The sequence below is a fragment of the Chelonoidis abingdonii genome, chromosome 11 (assembly GCF_003597395.2).
Source record: "Chelonoidis abingdonii isolate Lonesome George chromosome 11, CheloAbing_2.0, whole genome shotgun sequence".
Lineage (NCBI taxonomy): Eukaryota > Metazoa > Chordata > Testudines > Testudinidae > Chelonoidis > Chelonoidis abingdonii.
In genome coordinates this window covers 23,970,402-23,989,015 of record NC_133779.1, presented here as the reverse complement: position 1 = coordinate 23,989,015, position 18,614 = coordinate 23,970,402, and the positions used below count along the sequence as shown (strand labels likewise).

The following is an 18,614-nucleotide window of genomic DNA, read 5'->3' as shown; positions in this document are numbered from 1 at the left end:
TGATGGATGGATTGCACCTCAGCAAAGTTTGCAGATGACCTAAGTGTTTTTTTTGGAGGAGAGGAGTACTTTCCTATAGACAAATTGGAGATGGACTAAGAAATTGATGAGTTCAACAAGGAACAGTGCAGAGTTCTGCACTTGACGGAAGAATCCATTCACTGTTCAGCTAGGGACTGGGTAGCCGAGTTCTGCTGAAAGGGACTAGGGGTTTAACGTGGACGAGAACCTGGTATGATGTCAACGGGTGCCCTTGTTGCCAAGAGGTGAAACACATATTGGGCTGCCTATTCGTAGTGGCACTGCCGCAGTGAGGAGGTTATTCCTTATTCGCACTGGTGAGCCACTTGGTACTGACCATTTGTGGCCTCCCATTTCCGCCCTTGCCCCTTGCCGCGAGTCAGCGCTGCGGCACCCAAATTCCTGTCGGGTGGGCCCTCCTACGGGCGGCCTGCGGCGCTGGGCCTGCGGCCGCTTCTCGTCTGCCGCCGAGAGCCTGCTACCAAGCACTGGAATTCCTGGTTGGTGGCAGCGCTACAGGTCCTAAGCTGGTAATCAAGATTAGAGGAATTCATGCTGGTACCCCATCTTTTGGACGCTAAGGTTCAGAGTGGGGAATTATACCATGACACTACCGGAACTCAGAAGTGAGGGTTTGCTGGATGTCTTAGCGAGAAAGCTTAGGCTATAACCTGCTCCCTGCTCCACCCCACCCAAAGCTCCAGACTGTTAAACTGAAGGGCTGCGAGCTAAGGACTACCCAGTGCTCTGCCGCACCCAAGGGTGGGGACAAGAGCACTAGACTGTTGTTGCTTGTTTGCTGCTGTCAGATGGGCCCAGAACTATAGATTACTTATGGCTTGGGCCCACTGGTGTGACCCAAGCCCGAGAGTCACCACCCAATATGACGAGGCAGAGTGGCCTCCCTCCCCGCTGGAGAGCAAGGGCTCACAGCAATCTGGTAACGTGGCTAGTGCTTTGGGGATCAGAAGAACACTTTGTATAGTGAGTCGAGTTTTAAGTAACTTCTCACTTTACCGGATCTATTTGCTGACGGGGAGCCAGAGCCTGGAATGCAATAAGGGGGCTGTGTCATTTCTTTTCTTCAGCTACTTGACAGGAGCACAGTTTGTGGCTGGTTGGTGACTCTAACTACAATGTTGACCACCAGTTCTAGGAGAATCTGCTCTTCTTTTTGCAGCCTGCACTCACCTTGGCATTTGCAGTGTGGGCTACCCTGGACACCTCAGGCCACAACTTTCTAGAGCAGGGTTTCTCAAATTGGAGTCCGCGGACTAGTACTCCAGGAGGTCTGCAAGTCATATCTGGGGCTGCCAGTCCCACTGATCAGGTCCTCCCTCTCCCTCCCTCCCAGGGCCTCTTGCATGGTGCGGGAACAGCTGTTCAATGGTGTGCAGGAGGTGTTGGGAGAGAGGGGGAGGAGTGGGGATGGGGTTCCCTCGGGGAGAGAGTGGAAAGAGGTGAGCAAGAGCACGGGGCACAGGTGGAGTGCAGATGGCAAGAGGTGGGGCAGGGGTGGAGTGGGGGCAGGGCCTGGGGCTGAGCGGGTGGCTTGGGGGGGCCGTGAAAAATTTTAAATCAAAATGGGGGTCCTTGGGTCACTAAATTTTGAGAACTGCTGTTCTAGAAGATCATTTCGTCATACACAAGCTATTCAGCTCATTACGGCAGTCAGACAAGGTGGTGCAACACTTCCTTCTGGCCATAAAATTGATGAATTTATAAATCGATATGAGGAAGTACTAAGGGAAGATGCTATTGTTTTGTGTTGTGTTCCATAGACGGAAATCCCAGCATTTATCGGCACGCCCTCCAGCTGCGTGCCCTGTGCCAGCTATTGCTGTAATTGGACAGGAGAGGGATTAGATGGAATAGCATGGCAGAGCTGTGAGGTGCACGTGGACCATGTATCCCTCCTTTCAGGGCTCAGTGATGTAGGCTGTGTTAGAAAAGGTGCACAGAGTGCGTTCTTGCTATGGGTCTGTCAGTAGCATGTATGCCACCAAATTAGTGGTCTCCAGGGCCTAGTGAGGTTAAAGGGCTGGTCGCATTTTGCAATTCTGCGATATTAGACTTTGTGCTATACTGTTCCTGTGCTCGTTCCCAAGGTGTTCTGTAGCAGGGGAGCGGGGAGTGCTAATCTGTGTGTCGTTGGCATGTTGGGGTGTTGCTGAAAAGGGGCAGAGATCAGGTTGCATTGTGGGCGTAGTGTGAACCTTTGCTTTTCATTTCCACTTTTAATCACCAACGGGACGGGAATCCTTACCCAGCGAGGTCACATTCTCACAGTTCTCCTGCATGACGTCTCTGTAGAGGGCTCTCTGAGCAGGGTCCAGCAGAGCCCACTCTTCTTTGGTGAAATACACAGCCACCTCCATCGAAGGTCACCAATCCCTGAAGAACAGAGTCTAACTTTCAGTTACCTGCTGCCCCAGTCGGCAACCCCACCATTCATGGACACGCGGGAAGCCTAAGGAGGCACAGAGTCCCCACCTGCTCAGAGCAGCCAGGAGCATCAGGGCGAGGGGAGAAAGAGAGTCCCACTTCCCTCCTAGCAGACAGAGGCTGCAGGGTCTTCAAAATTCATCCACACCTAGCCAGAGGCTGATTGCAGGGAGATGGTCCCTAGAAGGCTCCAGACCCCTGCTGGTAGAATCCCAACCTCCCTCCCCAGTGCTAGCACAGGCTAGATAGGAGGGGATGGAGGCAACCTCCCCATAAGCCTCTCTGATCCGTAACTTCTTCGTATCTCAGAAAAGCCTCCCCTTAGAGGTTAAGCTCCAACAACTTGCGTTTCGTAAGTTGACCCAGCCAAGTCCCAGGGCATCTGTTCCCTGTTCCACAGAAAAGGAATTCCCACCATACCCCCCAGGGTCAGTTCCCTATAATCTAGTTCTCCAATAAAAACAATTCAGCAGATGAGTCACCTGCTGTTCCTCTCCTCTCCCGTGCAAGGTGCTGACATTTCCTTTTCCTCTTCCACCCACTCGGCAGCTCTCCGCCCATCCCCCAAGCCCTTCCCAGTGTTTGGCGTCAGCGACCTATGAGCTTGTGTATTTCCTGCCCCCTTCTGCCGCTCAGTGAACTTCTCTAGAAGTTCCCACCTCCTATGTATTTTTGTTGCGCCTCTCTCCTTCAGCAGGAACCCCACCAGCAACTTCCTTGGGATCGCCTACCTGAGCCTGCTCTCTGCAGTAATCCCTTCCCCGTTCTTCTTGGAGGATGGCAATTCTGAGTTAAAATGGGGGTGTATTTTGCATTAGTCAGAGTGAGAGACGAGGAAACTGGTGAGATCCAGAAGGGACTTTAATTCCATTCCACATCTTGATTTCTCCCTAGCACTTTCCCTGCAGATAACGTCCAGACAACTCATGCGGGAAATTCATCCGTACATTCTCTGACCTTATATACAGCACCCCATCAGGACATCCTAGAACACCGCTGAAGATCTACCAACCCTAGATCGGTCCCTGAGGCGAGCAACGTCTCCTGTGCACACAGGATTAGGCAGAGCGCGATGACGGACTACAGCTAGTTCAGTGTGGTGCAAGTACTGAAATAAATTTGCCGGAAGATGCGAAGATCAAACATGTACAGCTGTGAATGCCTCCAAGGCTGGATGACAGAAAACATTGAAAATTCAATATACAAGTGAAGGCCTTCAATATGTCTAATAATTAAGAATTTCCGCTACAAGCCTGGCTGAAGGAGACAGAGAGAGAAAGACTCTGTGTTCGTGGATCACAGGTACTTGTTCAGAGCCCAGGCTATGGCCTGGGAGCCGCGTCAGCAGGCTGGGCCACCCCATGGGTACGCGACCAGTACTGGCCAGCAGGCATTTGGCCTCCCCTCTTCTCTTCCCGCACCCCCAGCAGCACGGAGTGGGGGTGGGGCTCAAGGGTGGTGCATTGGGTTCCTGGCATTGCGCTTACCTGGGAGGGGCGTCTCCTGAAGGTGACAGGAACTCCTTTCCCACAGCTCTAGCTCACGTGCTGCCTCCGCCCCGCAGGCGTTGGCCCCGCCAGCGCCCATTAGACGTAAATTCCCACGCCAATCGGAGCTGCAGAACCAGGGTTGGGGCGCAAGCAAGGCAGCATATGAGCAGAGAACTGTCGAGGTCGCACTTCCCCTGAGCCAGGATAGGAGAATCGCCCCCAGCCCTGCCAACCCTGTCACCCCCCAAGCACCTGTGTTGCCCTAGGGCTCTGCAACCCCCCGACCCGAGCATTGGCAGTCTCCCCCTGGACCTATGCCCTCCCAGAACCTGCTGGTCCCCACAAGTAGCTGTCGTCCCTGATACCCATGCGCGCCCATCCACACCCCCTTCCCAGCTGTTAGTCCCCCAGACCCTCCCCCTGCCAAGTTTTAGTCAGGGCTATAGTAAAATGTCGGGCGCAGGTTCACAGGCCATGATTTTGTTTCCGCATCATGACCTGTCCATGACTTTTACTAACATCCATGACTAAAACGTCACCTTAACTATTGGAGCCTACCAATGTCATGTGGCTGTAAAAAGGCAAATGCAACTCAGGCTTAGGAGTTTTAAGTAGAGATAGAGAAGGCATTTGATGCGTACAATCGTATAGACCTCATTTGAGCTAGACAAGTCAGGTCATTCCATGTTCAAGAAAGACAATTTCAAACGGGAAATGTACAGAGAGATTCTGACAAAATTGTGTTGCTAGGATGAGTCAGTGAATGGAGGGCCCTGTTCTGATGAAGGACGGCGACTGGAAATCTTGGTTTTTTTGTACTCTGCAAGAAGCTGGAGGCACGAAAAGGACCTAGAGTGTTACAGGCGACGGAAAGCTTGGAAAGGAGTCAGCAGTGTTGTGGACCTTGATGCAAGAAGGCTAACAGCATTTTTGGTGTAGTAGGCATTGCCAGCGATCGAGGATGTGATCATTCCCTTCGTATTCGACATTAGTGAGGCCTCATTCTGGGTACTGTGTCCCCAGTGGGCCCCACACTACAAGAGGATGTAGGAAAAAATTGGAAAGAGTCAGCAGAGGAAACAAAAATGATTGGGAGTTGGAGCAACATTTGACTAAATGAGGAGAGGCTGAGGGAACTGGGTGTGTTAGTCTGCAGAAGAGAAGAATGAGGGGGGATTTGATAGCTGCTCTCAACTACCTGACGGGGGGTTTCCAAAGAGGATGGCGCTTGGCTGTTCTCGGTACCTGATGACAGAACAAGGAGTAATGGTCTCAAGTCGCAGAGGGGAGGTTTAGGTTGGATATTAGAAAAACTTTTTCACTAGGCGGGTGGTGAAGCACTGGAATGGGTTGGAATTGCCATCCTTAGAGGTTTTTAAGGCCCAGCTTGACAAAGCTCTGGCTGGGGTGATTTAGTTGGGGTTGGTCTTGCTTTGAGCAGGGGGTTGTACTAGACACCTCCTGAGGTCCCTTCCAACCCTGGTGTTCTATGATTCTATGACTGAGCTCTGTTGATATATTAGGGGGTAAATATTAGGGAGAGAGTAGAACTATTTAAGCAAAGGACAAGCCTGGCACAAAACCAAGTGGATCTCAACCTGTCTGGAAATTAGATGAAGTTTTCTCACCATCAGAGGGGTGAGGGGCTGGTACAGCCTCCCAACAGCAGCTGTGGGGCAAACAACTTCCGTAGCTTTAAGGAAGTGCTGGACAAATGTACGAATGTGTGTGATGGGGTGGCTGCCCCTCACTGGCAGGTAAGAGGTTAAAGCCACCTTAAGGAGGCTGCGCAGGAGGCAGCCAATGAGGAAAAGGCTTATAGTGCCAGCCAGTCTGGGCCATATAAGAAGGGGCTGCTGAGCAGAGGAGGGACAATCACTCCCTGAAGGGTGAGGGAGGAGGGCTGGCTGCTTAGAAGGCTGGAGCACCATGGACAGAGCAGTGCTGGGCAGGGTCAGGGGAGCATGAGTGAGCTCCCGGCTGACCGCTGCCAGACTGAGCCCTGATACAAGGCGGTGGAGGTGCTAGGGCTGCGGGCGAGTGGCCCAGGGAAAGAGACACCAGAGTTGGAGGAAAGGCAGTATGTGTCTGCCGGCTACAGTGTGTGTCCCCCCCCTCACCCACAGACACCTTGCCCCACTTGCTACTGAGGGGAGCGGCCAGTCAATAGATTGCAGTTTGACACGCAGACAAGCGGCTAGAATTGGGATTGCAGTTTGCCACTGAGGCAAGTGGTCGGACAAAGGACTGTCAGTTCCCTGGAAGAGGGGAAGGGACAGACTGGGACACCACCAGAGGGCTATGTCCAGAAGAGGACGACCCGGTCCAGGGAGCGACGTAGGTCATGGAGACAGACAAGACGATGGGTGAGACATGGGCGTACCGTCAAACCCCAAGCTAATTCCCAGGACAGCCAGGAGGAGGCGCTGCAGTGGTGAGTCGCCCCCTGGTGGCAGAGCACAGCAGCCCTGCGGCTCACTTCCTGTTTAGATCTTATGTTCCTAAATCTCATGCTTCAGGGGTTCAGCTGGTCACTGGAAGAGGTCAGGAAGGGACATTTTTCCTCAAGGAGCTGACTGAGAAGATATCTGAACCATTAATGATTATCTTGAAGAACTCACGGAAGACGGCAGAGAGTCCAGAAACTGAAGAGGGCACATATAGTGCCCATCTGTAAAAGGGGGAAAAAGGACAACCCAGGCAATTACAGACTAGTCCTCTTACATTCAGTATCCGGAAAAATAATAGAGCAAATCATTAAGCGATCAATTTACAAACACCTAGAAGATAATAATGTGATAAGAAACACTCAGCATGGATTTGTCAAGAATAAATCATGTCAAACCAACACAACAGCTTTCTTTGACAGGGTAACAAGCCTTGTGGATAAAGGGGAGCAGTAGATGTGATATATCTTGATTTTAGAAAGACTTTTGATACTGTCTCACGTCACCTTCTCATAAACAAATACAGCCTTGATGGTCAGGCTTGACAAAGCCCTGAATAGGATGATTTAGTTGGGAATTGGTCCTGCTTTGAGCAGGGGGTTGGACTAGATACTCCTGAGGTCCCTTCCAACCCTGATATTCTATGATTCTATGAGCTACTATAAGGCAAGTGAATAACTAGTTGGAAAACCTTTCCCAGACAGTAGTTATCACAGTCAAGCTGGAAGGGCGTATCAACTGGGGTCCCACAGAAATAAACGGTTTTTCCCATACATCATTTCCTTCCTCCCCCTTCTGCATTTCTCCCGTACCCCTCTTTGCCTTACCCTCTCCCTGTTCCACCTCTTTCCCTCTTCTCCCTTGACAACTCTACTCTCCCAACTGACCTTTCTCCCCCCCCCCTTCTTTCTTCTAGCCTATTTAAAGACAGGACTGTGCAAACTAACAACAATATATATAACCTGTCATCTGTGTGTTCTTTAACCAAAAACAATTCAAAACTCTTTTTACTAACCAAAAAAACCAGCGTCTTCATGCGTGTCTTCCCTTCTTTTTAAAAAGTCTTTGAAAAGTTAATTATACACATAAACAACTACACAGAAGCAACCCAATATGCCATCCAGTTAAAAAAAAGAATTTTCTTCCACAAACCTATTTGGAAAGTCTCAAAATGTTCAGGTTTTGAGAGGGATTTGCTTCCCCGTTCAAGTAGAGAATATGAAATTCATCCCTTGCCTAAGTGTAGTCCAAGATCTACCATACCCAGCGTGCCTAGGAACAGCTGCACTGGGACGAAAGGCAACAGTTTTAGATTTTGAACACAGTCCAGTTTTTACTTATCTAAAGAATAACTGTCTCTCTAAAAGCCAAAGTCCCGGTTAAAATCGGATCCAGGTCCAAAAGGAGCAATGTAATTAGTGAATTTTCTGTGGAAATTCCAAACTTTGCAGAGAATTTCCCTGTAAAACGTAGTAATTCAGAAAGGACAAATAACCTTAGGGGTTATTTTCAGAACACTCAGCTTTTCCAGGAAATTAGCCTTATATCAGCTAAAAAAATGTTCATCTCTTAAATTCTAAGGAGGGCAATGCTTTTTTTTTTTAGGGCATAATCCATTGTAAACTTCCTGCAAAATTTAATTTGGATATTGTGTTTTCTTCCACATGGAAAGGACAAAACTTTGTCCCATCAGTCACCACGACTGGTAAAACTGCAAAACTAAATCCCGAACATTTTATCAGAGAGGTTACGTGTTATCTTGTACCTTATTTTCAGTTTAAGATCTATTCAAAAAATTATAAAATTCTCCCTGCCCCTTGCTAATTAAAGGGCAAAACTTTGTGTTAAACAATAAATAAATAAAATAAATAAGCTGACACCAAGACCTGATTAAATCCTTCTTTAATTCTAGTACAATATCTGTGCAACAATCTAAAACAGTGGGTAAAGTTAAAAAAAAATTCCTCCCCCAAAAGCTGCACATAATTTCCTACAAGTGAAAATAATTAACAAAACTTGCTAATAGTTTAACTTAAAAAAAGAATGAAAAGATATTAAAAAATAGTTGTTTTCTAAAACCAGCCTGAATTTTGTGTGTGTGTGTGTGTGTGTGTGTGAGAGAGAGAGAGGCATAACTGTGTTAACATTGTTTAAATTTTTAGAGTAGCTTTAAAAGACCATGTGAAAGCCAAGAATTATGTGCTAAAATACTATAAATGTTGGGGCAAAAATTGTCTTTATTGAAAAAGTCAACGAGCCAAAAAGGGGCAAACTATTTAGGCTTTAAAATTTGCTAAGGGTCTAAGACTCCAAGTACGTAATTTAAAGCCCCTCGCCAATGTCTCAGAAGTATGCAGTTTTCTGTACATTTGCAGTTACTGCAGGCAATTCATCCCAGCATATGCCAAATTACTAGACCCCTCAGTAAATTACTGTAGGTACATAAGGATTGGGACTGGGGACCTGAAAATAATCAGGCCATAGAAAAATTAAAAACAAAATCGACTTAAGCCCCTTGCTTAATTTACCTTGAACAAGGCAAAAAAGTTATACTATGTTCTAATCATGCAGTTGCTAAGTAAAAGTACTGTGTTGTATCAAAAAATGAACTTGAAACCTCAAGCTATTGCTTATCATAGATTATTAGGGTTGGAAGGGACATCAAAAGATCATCTAGTCCAACCAACCCCCTGCTCAAAGCAGGACCAATCTCCAAATGGTCCCCTCAAGGATTGAACTCACAACCCTGGGTATAGCAGGTCAGTGTACAAACCACTGACTATCCTTGCCCACCCCCTACCCCAACTAGTTAAGTAGTGCAAGAAAGAAAGAAAAGGCTTGCAAGCCTTCACTACTGCATTACATCAGCACCGCTGTGATCAAGGCATTGATTTAGCAGGTCTAGTGAAGACATGATAAATTGATGGGAGAGCGCTCTCCCACTGATGTAATTAATCCATCTCGATGAGAGGCGGAAACTATGTAGACACTGCGTTAAGTCGATGTCACTCAGGAGGGTGGTCTTTTTACACCCTTGAGCGATGTAGCTTATGTCAATTTAAGCGGAAGTACAGACAAGGCCAAAGAAAGAGAGATCCTCACACTACAAAAAACACTTTAAGATCTACAACATTTTTTATTAACGTCATTAAAAGTCATTATTAATGTTAACCGTCGTTCTTTCAAATAACTTGTCTTTATTTGTTTAGATTGTAGGTAAGTGTCAAGTGCCAGCTAACCTCCTAAATTCTAGCAATAAAATAAAATAAAAAAGTAAAATGAGTGTGTTAAAAATAAACCGTTCTTAAAAGTAAAAATATTAACCCAGCTACATCAATGTCAGGACACTAATCTTAAGACACTAATTAAAGAAAGAGGTACCATTATTTGTCCACAAAATTTGCAATATCAGTCTTATAAAAGAAATGTTAGTGCCAGTTTACGCATTGCATATATAAATAGCTATTCATTCCATCAAAATAGGGCCAATATGCAGGTGTGAATTTTTTTTTTTTAAACCTCAAAACATTTAAACTAATTTTTGTCACCGGTCAGTATCCTGACATTGCTGCTGTATTGTTTGCCTTAAAATCAACTCTAAAACATCAACTTTCCTATTATGTACAAATTCAAACTATGGAACAAGTAGCTTCCTGATTTATCTTCATACCTGGCATAACAATAAATTCTAAAGTGCTAAAAGAAAACAAACACTTTAAACTAATTAAAATAATAAATTAATTAGTTTAAAAATAAATGAACCATTTATTTTAAAGACAGGAAAAAATCACCCATATGAAAATAAGCAAACTCTTCTAAACAATAAGGAAGCTAACACACTTGCCAAAAAATGTGGATTAAACAGTATGGCAAGTGAAAATATTAACTCACGCTCGATCAAACTTTCAACTACAATAAATGTTTGAGTGTTTGCCAAAATAAAAGTAAAACCAAAGCCTCTTAGAAAGAAAGAAAGATAGGTCACTCTTTTAATATTAAAAAGTGAAAAAAAAACTTCGTAAACACATTTAACCTTTAAAAATCAGTACAACAGCTCATCAATGGGAAAAGTGCGAGAAACACAGATATACTCTACAGCAGGTTCCATCCTCATTCAAGATCAGACCATATTCATGTCTCATCTCTCATTCAAGGTCAGTTCCGGTGGAGCCCAGCTGTATCTTTTATAGACTTTCTGCCCCCCAACCACTGTGGCCATTTTCAGTCACCCCCGCCTGACTGCTCAGCCTATGGATGTTTCATCTTTGTCTCATCCTGTTTCACATCTTTCAGGTGCTTGTTCCTTGCCCCAAATGGAAACACACCAGTGAGATCAGGATTTGCTCTGAATCCACATCAGATGTCACAGCAGGAGTGAATTGGGCAGTCATGGGGCTCACCCAGCTTCACATGGTTCCACAGCTTCCAGGTGCACATCGGGGCTGGAGGCCGTGAAACCCTGTCGCTAACATGGTTATTGGTCTGAAATCTCCCCATGACCCATCAGAGACAGACACGTACCTGTGTTGCTCCCCAGCTCCTGTTGCAGTGTCTCTAGGGAAGGAGAGGACAGGAGAGATGAGAATTCAGGCCTTTGCATTCATGGAGAAATCCCCATTGCTTATTAATGGAACTGCTGTTAACTATGAAATGGTGACAGAGATCAGAGGCCGATAACGCAGCCGCTGCAGACAGAGCCAGCCCCACAGGGCTGCTCCATGGGGAAGGGCGACTCGCTGAGCTGGGCTGTGAGATGAAGCCAAGGATCAGTGACATCACTAGAGTCCCCGACTCCTCCCCAGGGCCAGGGGCGCTGTAACCAGAGGAGACACCACCCCCAGACTCCAACTCACCTTTGAATCCCAGCAGCACCTCCTGCAGCATGGCACTTTTCAGAGAGAAATCGCCGAGTCTCTTCTCCAGCTCCGCAAACGACGGCTCTGGTTTCCGAAATGTCTCGTCCTCCCTGCTGGGGAAAGGAGGAGGGGTAAGAAATGAGCCCGATCCCCATGCCAAAAATTAGTTACCATTCTCTATTAAGTCCTTTATTGTCATGATCAGTATCATTCAATGGTACGACACCCCCCGTGTTCCCCCCCCCCAACCAAAAAAACAGCGTCTTTCATTGCTCTCCCTTCTTTTTTAAGTCTTTTGAAAAGTTAATTATCACAAAACAACTTACACAGAAGCAACCCAATATGCATCCAGTTAAAAAAAAAGAAATTTTTTCCACAAACCTATTTGGAAAGTCTCAAGATGTTCGGTATAGAGGGATTTGCTTCCCGTTCAAGTTAGAGAATATAAATTCATCCCTTGCCTTAAGTGTAGTCAGATCTACCATACCCAGCATGCCTAGGTAACAAGCTCACGGACGAAAGCCAGTTTAGATTTGAAACACAGTCCAGTTTTTTACTTATCTTAAAGATATACGTGCTCTATAAAGCCAAAGTCCCGGTTTAAAATCGATCACGTCAAAGAGCAAGTAATTAGTTGAATTTCTGTGAGATTCCCAAACACTCCTTTGCAGAGAATTTACCTTGTAAAAACCGTGTAATATCCGAGGAAAGACAAATAACCTTAGCGGTTAATCCTTATCAAACATCCATTTCCACGGAAATTACCTTATATTCGCTGTAAAAAAATGTTCATTCTCTTAAATTCTAAGGAGGCATGCTTTTTTTTTTTTAGAGGCATAATCCATTGTAAACTTCTGCATAAATAATCTTGGATATTGTGTTTTTCTCCACTGAAAGGACAAAACTATTTCGCCCATCATCACACGACTGGTAAAACTGCAAACTAAATCCCGAACATTTTTCAGAGAGTTACTGTTATCTTGTACCTTATTTTAGTTAAAATCTATTCAAAATTATTAAAATTCTCCCTGCCCTTTCTAATTAAAGGGCAAAAACTTTTGTTAAACATAATAATAAATAAATACATAAATAAGCTGACAAAGACCTGATTAAATCCTTTCTTAATTCTGTACAATATCTGTGCAACAATCTAAAACAGTGGGTAAAGTTAAAAAAAAATTCTCCCCCAAAGCTGCACATAATTTCCTACAATGAAAATAATTACAAAACTTGCTAATAGTTTAACTTAAAAAAAATAAAAGATATAAAAAAATAGTTGTTTTCTAAAACCAGCCTGAATTTTGTGTGTGTGTGTGTGTGTGTGTGATGAGAGAGAGGCATAACTGTGTTAACATTGTTTAAATTTTTAGAGTAGCTTAAAGACCATGTAAAGCCAAGAATTATGTTTGCTAAATACTAAATGTTGGCAAAAATTGTCTTTATTGAAAAAGTCACGAGCCAAAAAGGCAAACTATTTAGGCTTTAAAATTTGCTAAGGTCTAAGACTCAAGTACGTATTTAAAGCCCTCGCCAATGTCTTCAGAAGTTGCATTTTCTGTAGATTTGCAGTTACTAGGCAATTTTCATCCCAGCATATGCCAAATTACACCCTCGTAATACTGTGGTACATAAGATTGGACTGGGACCTGGAAATAATCAGGCCCTTAGAAAATTAAAAACAAATCGACTAAGCCCTGCTTAATTACCTTGAACAAGGCAAAAGTATACTATGTTCTAATCATGCAGTTGCTAAGTAAAATACTGTGTGTATCAAAAAAATGAACTTGAACTCAAGCCTATGCTTATCATAGTATTATTGAAGGGCATCAAAATCATCTAGTCCAACCAACCCTGCTCAAGCAGACAATCTCCAATGTCCCCTCAGATTGAACTCACAACCCTGGGTATAGCAGTCAGTGACAAACCACTGACCTATCTTGCCACCCCCTACCCCAACTAGTAAGTAGTGCCAGAAAGAAAGAAAAGGCTTGCAAGCCTTCACTACTGCATTACATCAGCACCGCTGTATCAAGGCATTATTTACAGGTCTAGTGAAGACTGATAAATTGATGATGAAGCGCTCTCCCACTGATGTAATTATCCATCTCGATGAGCGGACATATTAGACACTGCGTTAAGTCAGTCATCAGGAGGTGTCTTTTTACACCTTGAGCATGTAGCTTATGTCAATTTTAAGCGGAAGTACTGACAAGGCAAAGAAAGAGAGATCCTCCACTACAAAAAACACTTTAAGATCTACAACATTTTTATTAACGTCATTAAAAGTCATTATTATGTTTACCGTCGTTCTTTCAAATAACTTGTCTTTATTTGTTAGATTGTAGGTAAGTGTTCAAGTGCAGCTAACCTCCTAAATTCTAGCAATAAATAAAATAAAAAGTAAAATGAGTGTGTTAAAAATAAACCGCTTCTTAAAGTAAATATTAACCCAGCTACATCAATGTCAGGACACTAATCTTAAGACACTAATTAAAGAAAGACGTACCATTATTTGTCCACAAAATTTGCAATATCAGTCTTATAAAAGAAATGTTAGTGCCGTTTACGCTTGCATATATAATAGCTATTCATTCCATCAAAATAGGCCAATATCATGTGAATTTTTTTTTTTTAAACCTCAAAACATTTTAAACTAATTTTTGTCACGTCAGGTATCCTGACATTGCTGCTGATTGTTGCCTTAATCAACTCTAAAACATCAACTTTCTATTAGTACAAATTCAAACTATGGACAAGTAGCTTCCTGATTTATCTTCATACCTGCATAACAATAAATTCTAAAGTGCTAAAAGAAACAAACACTTTAAACTAATTAAAAATAAATTATTAGTTTAAAATAAATAACCATTTATTTTAAGACAGAAAAAATCACCCATATGAAAAAAGCAAATCTTCATCTAAACAATTAAGAAGCTAACCACTTGCCAAAAATGTGGATTAAACGTATGGCAAGTGAAAATATTAACTCACGCTCGATCAAACTTTCACTCAATAAATGTTGAGTGTTTGCCAAAATTAAAAGTAAAACCAAAGCCTTCTTAGAAAGAAAGAAGATAGGTCACTCTTTTTAATATTAAAAGTAAAAAAAAACTTCGTAAACACATTTAACCTTTAAATCAGTACAACAGCTCATCAATGGGAAAAGTTGCGAGAAACACAGATATACTCTACAGCAGGTTACATCCTCATTCAAGATCAGACCATATTCATGTCTCATCTCTCATTCAAGGTCAGTTCCGGTGGAGCCCAGCTGTATCTTTTATAGACTTTCTGCCCCCAACCACTGTGGCCATTTCAGTCACCCCCGCCTGACGCTCAGCCTATGGAGTGTTCATCTTTGTCTCATCCTGTTCACATCTTTCAGGTGCTTTTCCTTCCCCAAATGGAAACACACCAGTGAGATCAGGTTCTTATCAGATGTACAGCAGGAGTGAATTGGGCAGTCATGGGCTCACCCAGCTTCACATGGTTCCACCAAGCTTCCAGGTGCACATCGGGGCTGGAGGCCGTGAAACCTGTCGCTAACATGGTTATTGGTCTGAATCTCCCCATGACCCATCAGAGACAGAACAGTCCTGTGTGTGCTCCCAGCTCCTGTTGCAGTGTCTCTAGGGAAGGAGAGACAGGAGAGATGAGAATTCAGGCCTTTGCATTCATTGGAGAAATCCCCATTGCTTATTAATGGAACTGCTGTTAACTATGAAATGGTGACAGAGATCAGAGGGATAACGCAGCCGCTGAGACAGAAGCCAGCCCCACCGGGCTGCTCCATGGGTGTGGCGACTCGCTGAGTGCAGGCTGGAGATGAAGCCAAGGATCAGGGACATCACTGAGTCCCCGACTCCTCCCCAGGGCCCACGTGGGCCCTCTCACTTACGCCCCGCTCTTCTAGCGCCCTCGCCACCTGCGCTCCCGGCTAGTCCCCGACAGCCTCGCAAAATCGCAGCTAGTCGCCTCGCACAGCCTGTCGCCCGCCGTGACCCCGGGCCACCTACTGTGCTAGCCGCGTTCCCGGCGGCCCGCATCAGCACTCCTCGCTGTAACCAGAGGAGACACCACCCCCGACTCCAACTCCCTTTGAATCCCAGCATCCTCCTGCAGCAATGGCACTTTCAGAGAGAAGAAATCGCCGAGTTCTCTTCTCCAGCTCCGCAAACGACGGCTCTGCTTCCGGAAAATGTACTCGTGTTCTCCCTTGCTGGGGAAAGGAGGAGGGGTAAGAAATGAGCCCGATCCCCATGCCAAAAATTAGTTACCATTCTCTATTAAGTCCTTTATTGTCATGATCAGTATCATTCAATGGTACGACACCCCCCGTGTTCCCCCCCCCCACACCTACGCACAATTAGGGCCCCTGCTATTTCTACCTTTTGTTCCCTTCCTTTCCCCACCCTCTTTTCTCCATTTCTCTCTCTCCTCTCCTCCCTACAGCAGCTTCCTATTCCCACCCCTCAAAGGGTTTCACACCCGCCCCATTCCCGTTCCACCAGTGACCGGCCACGGAATATTGAATGTTGACGTTAAAGTGATTTCATGTCAATTGACCCTCCAATGAGATTAACGGGGGACGGAGGAGTTCACACCTCCCTGAGCTATGGCGTCAGCAGACCCTGAAAGGGAATCGTGTCTCCATTCGCAGTTGGGAGGGTTTCTTTGTAACCAGGAGGGCTTGACGCTTACTTAAAAAAAAACCCTGAAAGCTGAGATTCTGCACACGGTGAATATGTGATGTGTCCACATAAACCTGTCAGACAGGTCGGGTCTGGCCCATATGTCTGACAGCCCTGGTGGGACCTCATTAGCTGTCAGAGTAACAGGTTCTGCCCTTGCTGAGGCAGCCACTGGGGGGGTGGAGGGGGAGGAGGAAAAAATCACAGGCACCAAACTGGTGTGTCACACTGCAGGGGCGGGCGGGGGCTCCATATTTAGTGCAGATTCCAAATGTAACTGAACATGAAAGGCAGTGAAATGGAGCCAGGGACTTACCTGCCCCCAGTGCTTCCAGCACCCTGGAGAAGGGGAGAAAGAAGAGGCAAGTCAGGGGGATTGTCCCAACCTGGGCAGCTCTCCTGCTCTGCAGGGGAATCACCACTGGGTATTTGGGGAATTTCAGACACTCGGGTTCATGTTCCCAGACCAGCTGCCACCCCCCAAGCAGAGACTTCTGCTCTCAGCGGCCCCAGCAATCCCTGCTGGGGGGCTGTCATTACAGAAGGAGTCTCCCCAGGCACTTCACAGGAAGAACATGTTTCTCTGCCTCAAGAGTCAAATTCCCTCCAGTGCTGAAAGACCCACAAACCCCCTGACCCCAGTAACCCATTAACCTGGTGTGAGGGGGGCCTTAGGCCTGATTCAGGACCTCTGCATGGGGGAGGGGATTTCACCCTCCAGGTGAAAATGCCAACAGACTTTTCCAGGGCAGGAGAGAAGGTCTTGGGGTTGTAGCTTCCAGGACTTATCCCTGGCACTGCTGCCTCAGACTCATGATGTGATCTTGGGCAGGGCTCTGGCCCTCCCTCTGTCTCACTTTCCCCCTTTGTATCATAGGGATAAACCCTCTGGCCCCCCTTTGTAAAGTGCTTTGGGATCTAGGGCTCAGAAGTGCCTATAGAAACACTGCATATGATCATTGCAATGACAGCCTGACCTGCAGGGGTTGGCTCAGCGGCTGCTGCCCCTTCTCTCCTCCCCTCTCGCTGAGCAGGGAAATCTCCCAAGACAGGCTGCAGATGCCCTCATCCCTTCTCTGGACAATGACTCTCTCTAGCTCCTCCAGCCGGGACAGCAGCTGCTGCTCCTGCTCCTCCAGAAACCCTCGCAGCTCCTGCCACTCCCAGACGATCTTCTGCCTCTCGGTTTCCGTCTGTTTCTGCAACAGGGAGAGGGCGGCTCAGTAACAGGGGAGAACCATAAATGCACCTCACAGCGGGTGGAAGAATTATTTACCAGAGCACGGGATCTCTTGCGGGGACTCATGGGAAGCACATTTAGGCCAGGAAGGGTGGACGGATCATGACAGGGGTGAGCTGTACACCGCTAACGGGAGGGCCTAGTCCCCCTAAAACTTCATCAACTTGCACTGAGCCAAACTCTCCATCTCTCCAGCCCACATTTCATCTCCTTACTCCCCACCCTCCCCAGGAGTAAAAACGGATCCCCGGTCACTGTAACATGCAGACAGACTGTAGGAGGGTCTCTGGGCTAACACACAGACTGACCCTCTCCTGCTAACACACAGACTGACCCTCTCTTGCACCCTAAGGGCATCATGTCACCCACGTGTCCGACCCTGCCCTCTTCCTGGGCTCCAGTGGGGATGGTTCCCCGGCTGAGGCTGGCAGGACGGGCCCTGCATTCACCGTCACTCAGGGCACTGTGATCCCAGGCAAACCTGAGGGGCAGGGGGCTCTGGGCACCTACCAGCAGCTCCTCGCTTTGCTGCTGCTCCTCGGCTTTGGCTGCTTCTCTCTCTTTTCTCAGAGGGGCCAGATGCTCTCGTGGGGGCTCCTGGAAGAAGCAGAGGGGATTACACACTGCTGCAAACGACCTCACAACTGCCAGCTTTCGAGGCCCACCCTACCCTGCAGATGCCCAAGCAGAGTCCCTGGCACTCAGACTTTTAGCCAAGATCTTTTTCAACCTCAGCCAGGAAGATCTGAGAGAGGCTGTTGAAAGGGGCATCAGGTTTCCCAGGGAAAATGCAGGACCCCTGGCTGAAGAGACAGGGGTGCAGCCCAATCCCCCAGCGGCAAACATCCCCAGGCCCTGCTCAGGGCCAAGTAACCAACTTCAGACATTCCACCAATTTCCCCAGATCCCCCCCCCCCCCAAGTCCCCAAGGGCAGTATCTGAACACGGATTCCCCCAACCCCAGCTCTGCCACCCACCCTGACACCCCCCAAAACTGCCAGCTCCAAACAGTCCCCCCTCAGCTGGCCTCAGACCCCCGCTACCCCTCAACTCCACCTCCCCGTACACACACTCCCCAAGTGTTGTATCTGAACACGGACTCACCCCCCCAACCCCAGCTCTGCCCCCCAGCCTGACACCCCCCAAAACTCCCAGCTCCAAACAGTCCCCCTTCATCCGGGCTCGGACCCCGATACCCCCCGAGGAGCGAGATGAGTCCGTGTTTTCAGCATACTTGCACTTGGGAGCTGGGGGGCGGTGTGGAGCTGGGGGTATCTGGGGTCTGAGCCGGGCGCCAAGGGGGGGCGCAACTTGTGTTAGGAAGCTGGGATTTTGGGGTGTCAGGGTGGGGGTAGAGCTGGGGGGGGTGGGAAGGGGGCGTCCCGTCTTCAGATACGCACTCTGCGTGTGTGGGGGACGAGATT

At 46.9% G+C, this 18,614-nt stretch overlaps 3 protein-coding genes across 6 annotated transcripts in view; 1 reads left to right on the top strand and 2 right to left on the bottom strand.

The window, feature by feature from the left end:
- Positions 1 to 2,415, bottom strand: part of LOC116821730 (uncharacterized) — a 9,810-nt gene extending 7,395 nt beyond the window's left edge. Inside the window, exon 1 of the mRNA XM_075070443.1 lies at positions 2,288 to 2,415. Within this exon, the coding sequence (XP_074926544.1) occupies positions 2,288 to 2,399 (112 nt within the window). The 5' untranslated portion in view covers positions 2,400 to 2,415. The remainder of the gene's footprint in view (positions 1 to 2,287) is intronic.
- Positions 1 to 18,614, top strand: part of LOC116816480 (uncharacterized) — a 560,774-nt gene that overhangs the window by 327,275 nt on the left and 214,885 nt on the right. The window lies entirely within an intron of this gene.
- Positions 1 to 18,614, bottom strand: part of LOC116821735 (uncharacterized) — a 310,474-nt gene that overhangs the window by 287,452 nt on the left and 4,408 nt on the right. For both annotated transcript variants that reach the window (XM_075070354.1, XM_075070355.1), the window contains exons 2-6: positions 17,701 to 17,787; positions 16,928 to 17,149; positions 16,267 to 16,289; positions 11,257 to 11,369; positions 10,925 to 10,957 (exon numbers count right to left, since the gene is read on the bottom strand). In XM_075070354.1, the coding sequence (XP_074926455.1) occupies positions 10,925 to 10,957; positions 11,257 to 11,369; positions 16,267 to 16,289; positions 16,928 to 17,149; positions 17,701 to 17,787 (478 nt within the window). The remainder of the gene's footprint in view (positions 1 to 10,924; positions 10,958 to 11,256; positions 11,370 to 16,266; positions 16,290 to 16,927; positions 17,150 to 17,700; positions 17,788 to 18,614) is intronic.